The sequence below is a fragment of the Aythya fuligula genome, chromosome 4, assembly GCF_009819795.1.
Source record: "Aythya fuligula isolate bAytFul2 chromosome 4, bAytFul2.pri, whole genome shotgun sequence".
Classification (NCBI taxonomy): domain Eukaryota; kingdom Metazoa; phylum Chordata; class Aves; order Anseriformes; family Anatidae; genus Aythya; species Aythya fuligula.
The window spans coordinates 53,480,100-53,499,231 of NC_045562.1; the positions used below are offsets into that span (position 1 = coordinate 53,480,100).

Consider the following 19,132-nt stretch of genomic DNA (forward strand, 5'->3'; position numbering starts at 1 on the left):
AATTGTCACTGCAGTTTCAGGGACAGTCTCACACAGTTCTGAACTGCCACCCCACAAACTACTTTTTTATTTTTAAATGTAAAAATAAATTACAAGCATTGATGTAGGCATAGATTATTATTTTTATTGCTCTTGTTAAAAAGTCAGTGTATGAATTATGGCACGATGGTGTAAAAATGCAACGTTATGGAGTGCTCTAACAGTATGAGGTCCATTCTAACAAGGTTTTAAATATGAAGCATGAGCTTCAATATGGATTTCCAAATAAAAGCAAGCTTTTGAGGTAAATGGATTAATAATAATTAATCTGGAATTTTAATACTAAGTGAAAACAGAGTGGATTTGCAAGAACCAGCCATATTTAAGACATGACAGAGTCAAACAAAGATTTAGAAATTAAACAGTAAATTCTTTTTTTCTTTTTGAACTACATAGAGGTATTCGTTTTGCACAGTAGATGAATGTTAAACTACAACCACAATGCATCAGAAGAACTTCCATGAAGAAAGGGAAAAAGCAAAACAAAACCTTTTCTACACTGCCAGTCAGAAAACAAAACTCTGTGCTTTGAAGTTTTAAAAATAAAAATAACAATTTAAGAAGGAAAAAAAAAAGTCACATCTCCTGGGTAAATCTCCACCAAGACAACACAATGATGCCTATTAACTCTGTGCTTGGGGATAAAACAAAACTAAACAGGACTATTTAATTCTGAAGCAAACCCAAACAACTGGATATCCACAGACATTATTGCACTTGTAGCAGTGGTGCTTCAACTGGCCTGAAAACTACTCTCACCATATTAAGGAAACTGATGGTTTTTTTACATGTGTAATCATACTCAAGAGAGGCAGAAGAATGGTGTCCTAATTCAAACTGCCATACCCTTTGTAAAGCAGTTTAAGAATCTCTGGCACAACATGAAACTCTCCAAATGCCTCCAATGCTTAGAAAAAAGTCTTAAAGAACAACCTTACCCAGAGGATGGGTGGGCATAGAGTACCAAATAAAGAGGAAAAAGAGATTGTGGGCATTAGCTTCCCAGCAAAATGATGTCTTACATCACACAGCAGATCAGAAATAAATAAAATGAAACTTGAGGAGTCTGAATATAAAACCTTGGATGATGTTGCAGGAGTCACAGGCTTCACCAAACCAATGTCAGTGTATTTTGTTAAGCATAACGCAATTACTATATACATTATGTACGTTTAGCAGATAATGCCAACTAACAATACACTAAACTAATGGATGTTAACCAAAAATATATTAAAACAACATACTTATGAAAACAGATGGCAACCCCTAATTATGCGTAGTTACATATGACAAAGTCCAGCTCTCTGGAGTCCAATAGACTGACACCTTCAAGCATCAGGAAACAGTTATCTGAGGCATAAACAACATAATTAACAGAACCAAGTCAAGCTGCAGGGGAAGCACACTGACAAAATTACCTCAAGTCCAATCACAAAACTCTCCAAATTTTACCACTGCATAGCTGCAGTGAGGCAGCCATCCATTCAAAGGTTTTACACTGCCATATTTCTTCAGAGGAGCTTCTAAATGATGTGCTATTTAGCATGGTGTTGATCTACACACAAAATATGTAACAAACAAAGCACTTAGGTTTAGAAGCACTTATGGAAGAATCCATGACATCTTTACAGCATATTGTGTATGAACGCACACACTATTAATTTTCTCTTGCTTATTATGATGTGGCATCTTACTGTTCATAGCATTTCTACATACTAAGAAGAAAGAGCCATCTCCCGGAGGAACCAGTTTCTCTGATCTGGGCAGCCACCGCACCTGTATCTTGCTTTTTGCTACAGTACAGCTTGTACAATGAAGGTAACAGTGTCAAATCCCCAGGAATCATGACAAAAAGAACCAGTTCTTCCCTTCTTTTTTGCTCAGCTTCTCTGCTCTGTTACAACAACAGATCTCAGTCAGCGTCCAGGTGCTCTTGCCTAGTGAGCAGAGGTTTCTCATCTGTGTCACCAATCTTTTTCCGCATCTCTTCCACTGCCTTCTGCAAAGCTGTTCGCTCCTGCTCAAGAGTGAGAATTGACTCCTTCAGTTTGCTTTCATTAGTCAACAAAAGCTCTACCGTGGCTTCAAGGTTTTGGATCTTTCCATTAGCCACCTTTCAAAGTAAGAGGGAAGAGAGGAAAAAAAAAAAAAAAGAAATTAATAACTGATAAAATACATTCCAAAATGATGGAAAATTGCAAAAGTAAAACGCAAGTCTGAACGCTATTAGACCTGTGCACTTCAGACAATTACTATAGTGTTCCTTGTAACAAGAAACCTCTCTCTCTCAACTCGACTGCTTTGACACATTCACAGTTAACCTTACAATATAATGCAAGGTAGATCAAATGAGAAAGTTATTAAGTCTGCAAATTACATACCAAAGAATGGCAGGTTAAGATAAGTCTCTGCATGGGCCAGCTGGAAGACATTTTTGTACAACCACATTTGTTGAATTCTACACTGTTTGCAAAGCAAAAACAACTTAGCCCGTTAGTTACACCTCATTTCTTCTCCACATTGAGTCCAACAAATGCTGGACTTGGAGGCAAGCAAGGTGAGGATTTAGTGTAACATACAAACAGACAACAAATCTTGAAAAATTCCAGTTTTTGTGTATTCCTCATTCTCCTTCAAGAGGCTGCACATATTGCCATGCTAATTCATGGTGAAACAAAGCATGAGATCATTCAAATTCATCACATGAGACCTGAAGCTGAGGTGCTTTGTCAAAAGCAGAGATCTGTTTGGAAGTTTCATCATGGATAACATTTGAAAAGACCATTTGGGTGGTCTCAACTTTCAGAGCAGTATTTCTTGTTTCTGATGAGCTCACTGTTCTTGTAATTATGGTGGTTTATCAAGTTCACACTTTAGGGACAAAATATGGACAAACCATGACCCACATGTTTTGGTACTGTATTTTCCTCATGTCAGCAATGGGTCACCTTTCACCATAGGAAAGGAAGGCTAGTGAGACCCACCTAAAAGAAAAAGGGACTGCTGCAACACTACAGATAGTTCCCCACCATGATGCTAGGTGCTGAGTTGCACTCAAGTGAAGATGAGCTTTTAAAACAAAATGCTTAGGGCTGCAGAGTCTTTAAGGGCAAGAGGGTGGAAGATGTCCTGATGCAGGTATCTATATAGGACATCTCATCTTGAATCTCATCCCAGAAATCCCTCTTCCCTGTGCCGCATTCAACCATTTCCTTGCCTATGTGCCTGAAGCTTTATGAAAATGTCTTGCAGAGGAGTTTCTCTTGTTCTGAGATCTCTAAGACTCATCCTAGCACCTGGAACAGGCTCACGTTCAGACCTCACACAGTCAGAATTTACATATTAAGCAGACTTTTGTTAGGAAAAGCAACCTGGGTCTGCACTGCTGGCTGGCTTTAGTTGTGACATAGGACCAATGGCTGAGAAACCTGAACTCCTTCCTTCACCTACTGCCTTACGAAGTCTATGTCTTTGACAATAATCTAGAGGCTGAAAGCTGCAAACAGAGCACATTGTCTGCTTCTTACCCTTGAATTCCCTTTATTCATCAAATTAATTGTGTGGTTGGAAGTTTTACAACAAATGTCCTGTTGTAAAGCAGCCAGAAAGCTGACTTCTTGAACACTTAAGCAAAGAATAACCCCTACAGAGACCAGGTGTACTGCCTCTCAAAAAAGCTGCAGACTGAACAGGCACAGAACATATATTAAATATTATTATTTCATATATTATCTAAGCCATCTAGATAACAGTTTAAAAAAAATATATAAAACAACAACACCCCAAATCTTGCAAGACAGACCACTTTACAGACAATAAATCCCATAGATGATGCAGCCCTAATTTGTGACACTAGCATTAGCTTTCCCCTTCATAGTAGATTAGTATCCCCCACTGTAATAACGTAGTGACTGAAAAATGTAAAAATAAAGTTGTGAAAGCACCTTACGTATTTTTAGTCTTTTATAACTATGATTTTAATTACAAGAAAAGAGAGTGTACAGTGAATCAGCTTTTCACTAATTGCAAGCACATGCTCTATCCACAACCTACTCTGAGAATTTCTTTAAACTTTAAATGTTAAACTAAATAAAACAATAAGCGGCCGAGCTTTTAGGTCACTAGACCAACCACCAGCCTCTTCTGTGCCTTAGTATGAGACGGTATCTTCTGAAAAGGTCGATAAATTAGAATGTTAAATATGAAATATAAATCGTACCTGCAGTTCTTCCAGGAGATCAAAGTTCTGTTTGCGCAAGCTACTGTTTGCCTTTTCTAATTTATCCAGTCTCTGATTGTCATTTAAAGATGAATCTATAAGCTCATCCTGAAGCACATGGTATTCGACTTCATAAGCTTGCAACTGCTTGGCAATATCCATTTCAAACACCTGTTGTATATAGAAAAGTTATTAGGTGTTGTGAAGATAAAAACTATATCTCATTCAATGCCTTAAATCCCATGGATCTAGACTTAGATACGTAATTGCTGTATACAAAAAAGACAATTTTTGTCATTTACATTTCCTACTCTGGAGATGGCAAGATTGAGGAAGTAGAGTTCAATACAATGGCATTGGATCTGGATTCTATTTAAAACTTTACTACTAATTTACTGTCTGCCTTCAGCAAAATCACTCATGCTTTCAAGAAATGTAGAATTTGTAGGGCATTCCCTTTTCTAGATTTCAAATTTAATGCATCTCATTTTGGCATAACTCTCCTAGACATATTCAGAATTAGATGTCACGTTAGAAAAGTGCAGTCCAAGCCGCTGTGCCATAAAAGTGTAAGACTTTTGCAGCAGCACAGCAAAATGAAAGCTTCAAATGAAGAACAGTAAACATTACTAGGTTTATTTATGATTCTACTATACTCTGAGAGGCTGAAAGAAAATTAAATAATCTATCCTCACACAAATACACCTTAAATGTTATGTAATGTAAAAACATATTTCTATAATTATTAACTACAAATCACTGAAATGAGTGCTCAATCTTATACAAGAGTATTAAGAAAATCTTGGATTTTAAGAGCAGATAAATAAATTGAGAGACACCCAAGGGAAAAAAGCCCTGCTATTGTATTTTCCTTTCTCTAGGTTTTGGCAAACACCTGCTTTCAAATTATTCAGGAAACATGATTCTAAGGTCCCCAAGACAGTTATCTCCCTTGAAAGCAGGGAAAAAGCAGCTAAATGGAATGGACAAGTGGCCAATAACAGAATATATCAGAAACCAAACTCAAGTTGATTTTAAAATGCACCTGGGAAACAGCCCATAATTAGAAGTGCATGGGTTAGCATTAGCGAGGTGGGGATTGGGCTCTTCTCCCACGCACCAACTGATAAGATGAGGGGAAATGGCCTCAGGCTGCACCAGGGGAGGCTGAGGTTGGATGTTAGGAGAAATTTCTTTACTGAAAGGGTTCTACGTCACTAGAATATGCTGCCAAGGGAAGTGGTTGAGTCACCATCCCTGGAGGTCTTCAAGAAATGTGTAGATTTACAACTTAGTAACGTGGTTTAGTGCTAGACTTTAGTACTAGGCTAGAAGTTGGATTAGATGATCTTAGAGGTCTTTTCCAACCTGAATGATTCTATGATTATATTATTCTTTTTATATTTAAACCTCTTGTTGTTTATAACTCTTGGAAATGAGTCAAAAAAATCAAGTGCTATCTTAAATATCTGACGAAATATCAAGAATTATTTCCTATTTTGTTCATCTGCGCTGCAGACAAACTGTTAGATATAGTTAAAGAAAACAGGTTTATGAAATGGTCATGACACCTGTTACATATGCTGTAAAGATAATCTCAAGTGGTTGTACAGAAGAAATACAAATCTAAACACTGAAGGCTGAAACACATTTCATCTGGGTTCGGCTATACATATGGAACTCTCTTTCTGCATGCTCTGAGCATCTCTGGAAAAAACGGTACAATTCAGCAGGGCAGACTGTTAGCTCCTCTCACCACCTCTGCCACTTCTAGCCTTTCTGCTCTTGAGAAGGGAGGGAAATCCCTGCCGTCATACCCAGAGTATCATATTTGAAAAGGATGAAACATGAGGCAAATCAAAAGTTGGACTTGAAAGCTAACCAACTGAAGGCAAACTAAGGCATGTAATCCCACAGTCACGCTGCAGAAGGGGTGAGGAGGATGGGGATTAGCCCAGGAGCTGTGTACGGACTGCAGGGCATGTCGACCTGCTGCTCTTTTCAGCCACTATAGACAAAGTCAACAAAGGGAGGTCTCTACTTTTGCTAATGCGAAGTCAGCATTTGTGAGGCTCCTGTAATTCAGCTTTTGCTCCAGAAATTAACTTGGAGAGCCAGATTATTTGCAGATGTGAAAACTCAGCAGGCTTTTAGCACACCTTGCTGCTTTTTTGTGGAGTGCACCGCACATGGGTTGTAATATTGCTGCCAGTAACAGCCATTATGCACACCTCTGAAAAAGTAAACATTTTCATTAAGGGTTCATAAAGTGATCATAACCAACTTGTACATGTAAGAATACAGAGGTGCTACACCAGTCATATGCTTCCAAAAGATTTCAACATCTTCAGAACTACAATAACAAAATTCTTCTCAGCTGGAAGTAACACATCGTTGGGGTTTTTCTGCCAAAACCTTGTTTAAAAAAAAGCATTATTTCTTTTGCATTCTACTCATACGTTCAGATAATTTCATACCTGACTAATGGTCTTTTCCATCTGTACCAAACCCAAGTTGGGGAGAGTGTTTTTAATAAAATCAACAATAGTTTCTAGGTTCTCATGCTGCAGAATCAAGGGCTTATGGCTTCCCAAAAGGCTTAAGGCCACTTTAAATATAGCCTCTGATCCTTGAAGGAAGAGCATATCTGTGAAAACAAACAAAAAACAGAGTACATCAAGCAAGCACATTTTTTGACACGAATATTAAAACAATAAACTGTCCAAGGATAACAACTTCTCCTAAGGGCAATCTGGAGGCTAGATATTCTCTGCCAGACACGTCCTTTTGTTACTGAGGCTACAGCTTTAGATATCTTGCAGGATCAGCATTATTACTGTGAACAGCACACTTGACTAACAATCAATTATTTAATTTGTTCAGTGAGTTTTCAACCAATAAATCCAATTCAAATTTAAGCTAAACACATGTAATAAGCCAGGTAGTCAAATTTGGCAGCATTGCTGCTTTTTGTGCACGTACTAGCTTTGTGGGCTTTTTGCTTTTGAAATGTTCATGGGAATGAGGAAATAAACCAGCAATTGTGGAATTTACTGCTAAGTCTTCAGTTCTGAACTTGAACAGAATTCTACTTCTGATGACATTTAAAATCTTCATAACAAAGGGCAAAATCTACACCTGAAGAAGTAACTGAAGATCTGAAGTTCTGTACTTTTCTGCTCTGGAGGACAATGCTGCAAGTTCTCAGTGAGCCAACTCTGAGCACACAAGACTAAATGCGCATTTTTCAGCAGTATCAAGTTTAATGGGCATGTGCTTATTTTAGTAGGTGTCTCAACCACTTACATTAATATTCTAATAGCTATACGAATAAGTACCTTGAAATCTTAGTAATACAGCTTAAGTGCTAATATTACAGGTGGCCCTGCAGTGACAGCACCCTGGCATACATTCAAGCACACTGAAGCCACAGTATATAATGTCTTTTTACTTCAACTCCCTTTCTTTTCTTTTCCTTTACAAATTTCCTCTGTCTTTATAGAGGCAAGATTTGGAGGACTGCAATCAAAGCATCAGACAAGAAGCAAACCCATTTGTCCTCCCCAGCCCATCAATATAAACAGCGTTGCCTTGCATTTGACTTTCCTGCTACTAGAACTCAGAATCCTCTGCTGGTTTTACTGAAAGATTCACTACAGGCAAAAGCATCTAACATACGAAATGGTATTGGTGGACAAGCCTTTGTTACACTGGGCTTTCATTAGGAGAAGTGCTGAAAGTTGGGCATATAATTAAAAAGTAAAACGCAGGTTTTCTATTTGACTCATAAAACAGTCTGTAGGTTAACCTCCTTCTAGCCCACTGCTTTGATGTATCACTTGTAAAGAAGAAAAGATAATGTAGTTTTATTCTGTATTTTCTAAGTATATTTTTATTTTTAAAAGGGCTTTACTTTTCCCCTTCCTTGCATTTGAAGCTATGAATGAAGCCACAATCACTTACGAAGTAGCACAATGACACCAAATAAATAGTATGTCTTCATGATCAAAAAAAGGAAGAAAAAAACACACAATAAGGGAAGTGATTACTAGCAAAACCACAGATATCTCTGATGTAGTAAAGAGCATATGAAAACGCTGGATAACTGCCTTTCTTAGTAAAAAAAAAAAAAGTTGTTTTTTTTTTTCTTTCCAAATTTGTATCAGAATGAAATCCCCCTCTTGCGCTCTTCTACATTTTATGTTGAAGTTGCAACTCATTCCACTACTCTTTCTCCCTCTTCGAGAAAGAAAAGCACAAGTACTAACTAACCATAAATCTTGGCTGCCATTCATCCTAAAAGTGGTGTAAAGTTGTTCAACTCTGATTCAACATGAAGTCCAAAGGCAGCAATGATTGGAAAGGGATAACAGAGTAGGCATCTGCCCCAATTGCAAACTGAAATAGTACATTATAGGAAAATGCCTTATAGGGAAAGCTATATATTATGACATGGGATGCTAAAGAACAGCTGGGAAACACTAAGCGATTATAAAACAGAGCTGAGAATAACATACATCTATGATTCAGCACTTGCCCACAAAGACTTGTAGTTTAACTCAAGGTGACCTGTAAGTTGTTAACGAACGCCTGTATGAGCTGAGCTGGTAATACACGGCTGAAATCCTTCTCTCATTTAAAATAGCAAGTACTTAACAAAGAGCCATTTGTTATCCACTCCCCACGCTTCCTGTTAGGTGGGCTGCCAGCCAGTGACAGCACAGTGAAGGTACCCAAATTCATGGCAGCGTGACTGGCTGCCCAGAGGATTTCAAACTCAAGTTTTATCTATAATCTTGAAACAAAATAAAATTTTTTCCATCAAGTCTCCTCCACTGATAAGTAAATAGGGGTATTAAAGAATACATCTTTGTTATGCTGTACTTTCATTAGATTCTACTCAGAAGTGCTGAAAGTTGGCCAGATAATTAAAAAGTAAAATGCAGTTTTTCTATTTGACTCATAAAACGGTCTTTAGGTTATCCTCTTTCTAGCCTACTGTTTCTAGATAGTATTTGTAAAATACTCAAAAAATACATGCTCTATGTAAATCTGTGGGAAATGTTCTGTAACCAGTGCATTAAATAGCAGCAGGGCTTCACATATCAAGGGTTCATAGACAGCACGTTAGAAAATGGCAGTGCACTCAGTCTCAATAGCCTACAGATGAGTTACTTAGACTTTAAAGGCAACATTCATCTCAAGAATTCCAAGAAATGAGCATTGAAAGCATACACACATTCCGCAAAAGTGTGTGAACACTGGGGTCAGACGTGGTTCGATCCTGATTTGTAATAATGCTAACAGCAGCCACCAATAAAGCGACAGACTCAGCCTCTTTCAGATTTACATTTGCTTCAGTCTTCAGCATGGATGAAGACAAGATTTTATTTTCTAATGTATAAGAATCCCCAGGGCTCACTATTTACATAATTCCAGTAACCATTGTTTTAAGAAACTTCTAAATACTTTGAGACATTAAAAACTTGCAAGTGTTGGTTATGCTGCACTTTCTTTCAAGGAAACAAAGATTTCAGGTGACAGTTTCAGTCACACATGCTTTTCTTTCTTGACCTAAAATCTGCTATATGCAGATCATATATCTTTGCCTTCTATTTTAATGTAAAAGTCTTTGCTTTTTAAAGCTCTGCAATCCTCCAATGACAGATAAAATACTAATCTGCATATTAAGGCAGAAACCCAAATATACTGGATACAGAAGGCCCTTTTATACTCTCAGTGCAGTTAATAGCTCAATTCAAAGACTGTTATTATTGTGTGCAATACTGTGATAGATTAAGAACAACCGAAAGATGAACTGATGATAATCCCAGTATATGACACTTGCATACAACACCTCATTTAGTTTCTAAATATTATCGTTGCCAGCTAGATATTTGTCAGTGGAAGTTAACCTAACTGTTCCACAAAATAAATAAATAAAATAAATAAAAATACTGTTTTCCCTGGAGTTAAGATCCTAATTACAGGATCTTAGTTCTACTTAGCATACACCATCCTTATCACTGTGATTTCTTCTAACACTATGTGTGGCATGATGTTAACCAGAAACAGGACTGAATCTTTGTTGGCTTATCTTGGAATCTACATTTATTATTTGTTACTGTGGTAGGTGAGACTGTAACTTTAAATGACAGGAAATTGTTAATATTAATCATTGATTAATTACATCTCCTAAGTGAGACTGACTAAGGAAAATGCAACTGTGTTCCTATTAGGAGACAGAAAGCAAGAGGAGAGCTCCATTCTATCCTGCTCATCATGGAAGATCCAGTACAACATAATGAAATCAAAAACCAAGTAACTGAGAAGGAAATAAAGCATCCTTTCAAATACCAAACAATCTATGGAATGCATCCATAAAATAGCATCAAGGTAAATTCTTAATGTGAATTTCAATTAAAAAATAGAACACTACTCTGTAGATTCCAAAAATAGGTAACAGAATTGACTTTAGAGCCTAAACACCATATGCTTCAAAACATTTTCCAGTTTTTGGAAAGTAAGAAGATTATCTTTCAGGCTAGAAGTGTAAGGATAACCAACAGTAGTTTAAAAGCTCTGTGCTTCCGGAGAGTAAATCCGTGATTAAACTGTAAGGGCCACCCACCTCAGTGCATATTCTAAGAACATAACCTTCCAAATCATTTTCCACTGACAGTGTTGGAGGTGATGATAATGGAGTAAGTGGATATATTTCCTGAGATGATGCCTTGATTATGTCTCTCTTCAGCCTGAAACTAAGTAATTCTAGGTGTTTAAGTGCCATTGTCATACCACTATGCTTTCATGGCATCAAATCTTACACACTCTCTACAACTGATTACAGGGTGGGAAATGGTAACAGATGAAAAGATGGGGCAATTTGGAACAGTCATACATTCTTCTCTCTTTTCATTTTATTGCAAATTCTATATGCTCTGTAGCATGAAGTCAGTTTTGTTGTTCTGTTCATCAATAGAAAGCAAATACTAATTCTGAATGTCTGAAACAGGTTGGGTGATATGGCATTCCTAGTAACAAGATTCCAAGTACAAGGTTTCAAAAAGAACATAGAGAACTTTTATAAAGAATTACCAAACACCCTGGCTACAAATCCAAGGGGAAACTGGGAGGCAAACATGGTGAGAAACCAGGGAGCTGCATAGAGGCTGGGGCCAATCTCATGTTCCTCAAGGTGGTTATAGAGATCTCGATGGTAGTCATGAAGGAGTCGGGACAGTTGATACATCTGGATCTACATGGATAAAGATTAAAGATTAAAAAAAAAAAGAAAGAAAGAAAGAATAAAGATAAATATGTTTTAACAGTCACAGTAGCAAAGCATGCTGCACACTCTTACTAAAAACTGTGAAAGATACTTGTCAACTGGTGTTTGGACTGACTTTTGTGAAGAACAGAAAGACTCAGAAACCACTTAGAAGACCCAGGATGCGTCACCCATGAGTCTACAATAGGCTTATATGCATGGTCATCTGAACCTCATACAATATATAGCAGAATTCTTGCTGTTGTGGTTTTCATAATTTCCCTGGTACCCTTTTTTTATTTGAAACTTGTGCATTTAAGATGATATATTCTTCCAGATCATCATCTCCATTCTTGAGAAGTGAAATTAAGTTCAACTCTAGATGTTGACAATGCTACCTATATTGTTTTATTATAATGTAACATTAACATTCTTGTATTAGAAAAACAAATCATACCTGTAAAATTGTCATGTCAGGACGATATTGTTTTCTCAGCCCCACATCAAACATGAGGAACTTTAGCATTTTAAAAGCATCTTCTTCGCTCATATGAAGTAGTAAAACTCCTGCTACAAAACTAAGGCCCTGGCAGTATCCTACTTCCTGGTCCAGAAGAGAATAGGCCTTCAAAATATTGTAGAGGGACAGCTGCCCAGCTCCCAGCTGTGCTGAGAAGTACGGATGTGTTGGAAATGTGCGTCCTGTGAAAATAGCAGAGGTTAGTGATTTACACTAAAGAATAGCCAAAAACACCAGAAAACCCATGAACAAACAAAACAACAGAACAATGGCACAAAACTTGTCACGTTATCAAATTGAACAGTCTTTCAAAAGGTAGATTCTTTTGGAAGACAGATTCTGAGTCAACCTTCAGGAAGTCTGTAAGAAAGTTGACAATATAAAACTATTGATTCATACTCTACAGGTAAGGGTTTCTCTAAGTAGTTTTGCTACAGTAGCTGCAAAATGAATTTGGAAATTGCCAGAGAAGACAGGCTCTGGGATGGGGGCAGACTGCTGTGTGGAACAGCTAAGTATCTGGTCCTTCTGACTGGAACTTGATCAGTTTGTTCAAGGGCTTATAGCAAGGAGGTGGTTGCTTAAAATAGCGAGACTCAATTCAGAGGCTCAGTGACTCACCCAGTCCTCTTCTGTCAAATTAAACAGTGTTAGATTTTAGATAACTATTAGGATCCAAACATAGATTTACAACACCCAAGTTCTCTGGGTCAGGGTTCATTCTCTTCTTTGCTTCTTGTTTTTCCTTCCAGTAAGTGCATCTCATCACCTCCCACCCCATCTTGGTCCCTCCCAGTCTTATGGGTCCTTCCTTCTTTCCTGCACCACGAAGCTCAGACTCTTACACGAGCTGACCCAGTTCACTAACCTGGCAAGAGAATCCCATTTTTGGGGACTTAGTTCTTCTGCCCCATCACTCCACTGTACTGAGGTGCCCCATGAGCACCACCACAAGTGACAGGTGCTTGGAGAGCAGGAGTGAGTTGTAGGAGCATAACTTTTTCCCAGTAGTGATGGGCTTTGGATTTATTTGCCACATTTCTTTAGATTCCAGCCTCTGGTAAACAGTATTAGTTCCAGAGCTGTAGCAGTAAAACTGAACCATTCCCAGCCTTTCAGTTCTGGAACACGATGGTAATTTCCATCCCAGACTGATTTACCTGTGGAAACTTTCATACAGAACTGGAACCCACATGTCCTTATAACAAACCAATCCAAATAAGTAACTTAAATGATTAGTTTGAGCCATGATATGTAATCAGGAAAACAGCAGTTTGTGCAGTAGCTTCTGGGCCCTGTTCCTCTGAGTTCTTGAGCTTCTGGGCACTTTTTCCCTGGGACTGCATTTCTAAGAAGCAGAGGGTGCCTGCTACTGGCAGGTAAGGCTAAGGCTAAAGCAAGGGCAGCTCTAGCAGCTTCTTATGAACTCTGCCAGCTGCCCTTGATCTTCGTCAGGATGCTTGTCGCCTTTATTCTAGATGATTCCTGATTAAGGAGGCTCATTAAAGACCTAGATGATGGGACAGAGTGCACCCTCAACAGGTCTGCAGATGTCACAAAATTGGGAATAGTGGCTGATACACCAGAGGACTGTGTTGCCATTCAGAGGGGCCTGAAAGGCAGAGAAATGGGCTGACAGGAATTCAGCAGGGGGCTGGAGCAGATGCTCTCCAGAGGTCTCTTCCAACCTCAGCCATTCGGTCATATCCTGGTTCTGTGAGCAGACACATTAACAGCCTCACTTCTACAGATATTTCAGAAGATGTTTACAAGGACAGTATTTTCATCTCCAGAAAAAGAGGAAAAAAAAAAAAGCCTCGCCCTATCACATTTCCCCTGCTACATACCTGAACTGAGAGGAAATTTGAATACTTCTTTTATTCTAGTAGTAAGTGGAGCTTGTTTTTCAGTTGCCCACTTGTTAAACACCACCCCACCCTCTAGCTCCTGGAATGCTGCTGTGCTGCCAGATAACATCAGAGCTCCTGTTTCAAGAAGACAAAGCCCGGGGCAGAGTCCTTCTGCCATCCGGTAGCTGCTCTGGCCTGTCACACAGGACTCCAGCATGCCATTTCTCAGCAGGCCTCCCCAGGCCAGGCGCGGTCACATAAGTGAACGCTACAGAAGTGATGCTTTTAGCTTCCACACGTATAGGGGAGCTTGCACTCCTTTGCAGAGACTTCTCCGCCTGAAGTTCATACACCGCAGTTTATAGGCAGACCTGTGGCAAGTTTCTTGTCATACAAGTCATGAAGAAAAACCGTAAGCTGAGCAAGAATAAAAATGCAAAGAAGCTTAAAACAAAAGCCAGAAAAACAACAACAGTAAATGGAGGAGTCGAAGTGCTGAACTCATTAGCTGATTTGTTTCTGAGTGCCCTGTCTCTGACTTAACTCAGAATTTCAGCGTTTCCTTAGGACCAATTTCTAGCCCTGCTGAGAAGAGACTGAAATGAACTCTGATACCCCAAGAGTGCCAGGATGAGAAAGTAAGTACCTATACCAACTACTTCATTTCCAGAAAATAATATAACAAAATTTTCTACTGTGTTCAGCAAACACCCAGTGATGAGTACAGCAGTTTCCTACACTGATAGCATCTGGAGATCAGTTTACTCTAACTTAGCAGGAAAAGAAATTATTTACTGAACATAAAGCTAATGTTCAGGAGCTGAAATCCCCACTGACTGCAGCAGTTGTGCAAATGGGGCCAGAGAAGGAAATACACACACAAAAAAACCAACCTGCACAGAACTGTGGCTTTGTTTTTGTCCATGTATTGAAGTAGCACAGCGACAAGTACACTGGGCCAGGAGAGTGGCTGCTGTACCTTAACTCTGCATCCAGATGCTCCTCATTCTCAGGAAGCAGTTCCATCCAGAAAATCCATCAGTTCAACTAAGTGTGGGCAATCCCATTATGGTTTTGCCTCACATTGTGTCAGCAAGACATTTTGGGCTTAATTTAAGAATTTTTTTTTAAATATTAAAACTACACATTGCAAGAATGTAAGTTCTTTCTCAAGGGAGATGTGGATGCTTTCAGAAGGATTCCTGAAGATCTGTTTAAGAGAAACACTTCTAAAAGTCTGACGAAACACAAGTCAAAACATGCAAATTCTTTCAAGCTGCCTATCCAATTGCACCGATAATGCACTGTACTACTCTGTTTTAACGTGAATCATTAAGGTTTTCAGCTTCCTACTTTCATCTTAAGGAAATACCAGGACCCCATCCTTCCCTCAGCGAATGGGCTAGCAAACGGCTCCCCCACAAAATCACTTCGCACAGAAACAAATGCATGCAGTTACTGATTCACCAATGCCTGCAGCTATTTGTCTCTCCAAGCAGAGCACGTGGCTATGAAGAGAAAGTACTTGTGTGTAGAAACAGACAGAAAACACGAACAGCCAGCAAGCCCCAGCGCTGTGTAAGAAAACCACCCTCAGGCTGGCTATGCTTCCAGCTGCCAGTTATTGCACCCTCTCCTGTGTGAGCTCTGCCACGTTACGGACTCAGCTTTACTCAACCAACTCACTAACAAAGCCCTTCACCCATTACTGCAGCACTTTGGTGTGACAGAATCCCCACGCACATTGCCAGGGGTATCGATACCACATACGCTGACTTGACTGATGGGATGGTTACCAAATGATCTGTGTCAGCACTTAAGTGTCTCTCAAAAAAATACTTCTGGCACTGTGCAATCCAGAGGAATTCCTAGAATCAGCGTGACCAAGTCCTGAGGGAAACAATCTGCACATATTGCAACTGCCTGTTCCCAGCTGGCCACTTAAGGCTCCCTGCAGTGTCACACACTTCCCAGTGCCACTCCTCAGCCTGGCAGGCGAGACAAATGGAGCAAAGGTGAGACCAAGCCACTCTCCCCAGCTCAGCTCACGCCAGTTTTAGCAGAACTGTGCCTGTTCCACCAGATTTTTGTTTTGCATGCACTGCCTTGACATTTTGACTTTACTAAATGTTGCAAAACACTGGCTGAAAGATGGGGCAAATATTCTCATTTACCACGTAAAGCTTAGTTCACCACCTAAACTTGACAAATCGTCTGTCTCACAGTTGGGTACACGCTGAAGACTGTACAGAGTTATTAAGAAGTAGGTGCCCCTGAACAGCTCTCAGTATAGATGATCCCTATAAGACGTGGCAGAAAGGGTGGATAGCCTTCTACTTACACTGAAATATATTCAAATACTGTTTGAGTATAGTTGTAAAGAACAGAAGTACAACAGGATAACTCTATGAGATCGTACAGAAAAGACCTAAGTGAAAATAATACACCATGTATCAGTCATTCAGACCAAACCAAGTACACGTTTTCCTGTAAATTATCACGATCCTATCGCATGACATGGCGTTAGCTAACGGTGCATAAATTTCCCCAACAACAGGTTTTTCCACGGTAAATTCATTCATTTAAACGTAGTTATTAGGGAACTCTTACACTGCTCCGCACAGCTCCTCAGACCCAAACCACAAACGCTACCACACAAAAGCCTTTGTAAATTCTGTCATTCTCTGGAAGAAGAGATTATTTTGTCCTTCACTATGAAAGAACATGATGAACAATGAGAGTAAAAATTACCCCATATGCAAGAGGCGACATCCTCGTGGAAAAACGAGGATGGCTTTTGGTTTCCGAGATATCTGAAATATCCAAGGCAGGAGAGAACAGTATCTTAAAAGAAATATCCACAACTCTATATTCCCAAGAATAGCCGATGGATTAACTATAAAACGTCTGATTCAGACATAAACCAGTGAGGTGTTAAAAACTTGCATCAGATGTCTTGCTTTCAAGCACTTTTGCAAAGGTAAAGGTTAGACATGTGAGCATCTGACTCAACAGCTGCATATATTTGAACAATTACTGTCACGTTAAAATCCCTTAATGACTGAAGATACCACAGAATTCTTAGCCCAGCTGAGGAGCAGCCATGTGCAGCATGCTGCCTGGGGGCTGAACCACAAAGAAAAGGGAGAAGCCTTTGTGAGGGAAGGAGAGGATGCCAAAAGACTTTGCGAGCTCTATGAAACAAATGGCCAACTCATGGCTTCTGAAGTGGAGGGTGGAGGAGTTACTGCCACCGATACAGACCTTAACAGAACTGTGTGGGAGCAACAGCAACCGGTAACGATGTTTAGCAGTGCTCCATGTCTTACAGAACGAGATGATTTTTGGTGTTCCTGGTTTGGTGATCTTAGCCTACCCGTAGCAAGAGTCAATCAATGAAAATTATTTTACAAAAAGGAACCCCAAGCGATAAAGGAACAGGAAATGTAGAAGGAAAAGTTAAGCATGGCATAGTTTTTCTGAAGTGCATAAGAACTGTTCTTCCATGATTACATGTATTTTCAGCAGCCTTTTCTGCTCCCACCTACTGGACGCAATCCTTTCATTGCATTTAGATTTCCTTTCTTGTGCTTCTTCCTAATATTAGAAACAATTTTATATGGATTGAACAATAAATGTAAGTAAAAAGGGAAAACTAATTAAGAAGACCAAAAGCCTGTATGAAGCCCACCTACCTGCCAGCAATGCAAGCTTACAGCCCAGAAAGCCAACTTTATCTTGATCTGCATCAAAAGCTGTGGCCAGCAGGGTGAGGGAGGTGATTCTCCCCCTCTGCTCTGCTCTTATGAGGCCCCACCTGGAGCCCTGTGTTCAGCTCTGGGGCCCCCAGCACAAGAAAGACATGGATCAGCTGGAGCAAGTCCAGAGTGTGGCCACAAAGATGATCAAGGGGCTGGAGCAACTCTCCTAAAAAGAGCTGAGGGAATTGGGGTTGTTCAGCCCGGAGAAGAGAAGGCTTGGGGGAGACCTTATGGTGTCCTTCTAATATCTAAAGGGGGCCTACAGGAAAGTTGAGGAATGACTCTTTGTCAGGGGGAATAATGATAGGAGTAATGGCTTTAAACAAAAAAGGGGTAGATTTACATTAGACATTAGGAAGAAATTCTTCACTCATAGGGTAGTGAGGCACTGGCACAGGTTGCCCAGAGAAGCTGTGGATGCCCCATCCCTGGAGGTGTTCAAGGCCAGGCTGGATGGGGCTTTGAGCAACCTGGTCTGGTGGGAGGTGTCCTTGCCCGTGGCAGGGGGTGGAAACCAACACAAATCATTCTGTGATTCTATAACAGACACTTCAAAAATTCACAAGCTTTGGTTTCTAATCTCTACTGTACTCAGTGGAGTGAAGCAGATGTGCCTCCACAGACCAATTCACTGTCCTAAATTAGGAGCCAGCTACTGCTTACAATTAGGCAGAACACCCTGCTGAGAATTGCCATAAAAAAGAGCTATTGAGTGGATACCCGTTTAACACCACCCCCCCAAAAGAAAACAAACAAACAAACCAAACTTCTGCAATATTTCAGGCAAAGGTTCTAAAGATACAGCAATACACTGGACATTAGGAATGAATAGCACCTGCTACTCAAGCAACTGCACTTAAATGTTGACTTCTTTTCTTGACAATTTGTATTCCACTGGTCTGTGGAGTTCACCATCAATACCTGAAACACAAATGCATTAGAGATGCATCTAGCTGCCTCTAATTACCACATGTTGCAAAGGACCTTTGTGCTTGAAGTGTAGATTTTACATTTTCTTTGTGGTGCCAAGTAACAGTTCTCACTCACACCAGATCAAAAGCAGTTTTTACCCACAACATATTATTAAATGTTGAGAGGCTTTTTATGTGTTACTTTCTTTTATTTATTTCTCTTCTGGAGATCTCAAAACCCTTATTTTAATTTCACAGCACTACTGTACTTACCTAGGTCAATAAGTATTGCATGTTGCTGGGAAGTTAGCTGTTTCAGGAGTTCTTTATAAGGTGTGTCCTTTGGTTGTTGTTTATTTGGAAAATGATGTTTAAGATGGTATTGCTCTGCTAGAAACTTCCAGATCTCCCCACGGTGGTGACGTGGTACTCCTGAGAGAAGAAGGTCATTAATACAGTAAATTCCCACTCATTCTGAGGGTTCAGCTACAGTTGAACTAACAGGGTTCAGGAACTGAAGATCTGTATCTTGTATCTAGATATGCAAGCAGATCCATATCTG

General features: G+C 39.6%; 1 protein-coding gene across 5 annotated transcripts in view; it reads right to left on the bottom strand.

Moving 5' to 3' along the window:
- Nucleotides 1-622: 622 nt before the first annotated feature.
- Nucleotides 623-19,132, bottom strand: part of TBC1D1 (TBC1 domain family member 1) — a 102,186-nt gene continuing 83,676 nt past the window's right edge. For all 5 annotated transcript variants that reach the window (XM_032186104.1, XM_032186105.1, XM_032186103.1 and 2 more), the window contains 6 exons: nt 18,844-19,002; nt 11,986-12,230; nt 11,357-11,516; nt 6,736-6,905; nt 4,259-4,429; nt 623-2,152 (listed from right to left, as the gene is read on the bottom strand). In XM_032186104.1, coding sequence (XP_032041995.1) covers nt 1,952-2,152; nt 4,259-4,429; nt 6,736-6,905; nt 11,357-11,516; nt 11,986-12,230; nt 18,844-19,002 — 1,106 coding nt within the window. In that variant the 3' untranslated portion in view covers nt 623-1,951. The remainder of the gene's footprint in view (nt 2,153-4,258; nt 4,430-6,735; nt 6,906-11,356; nt 11,517-11,985; nt 12,231-18,843; nt 19,003-19,132) is intronic.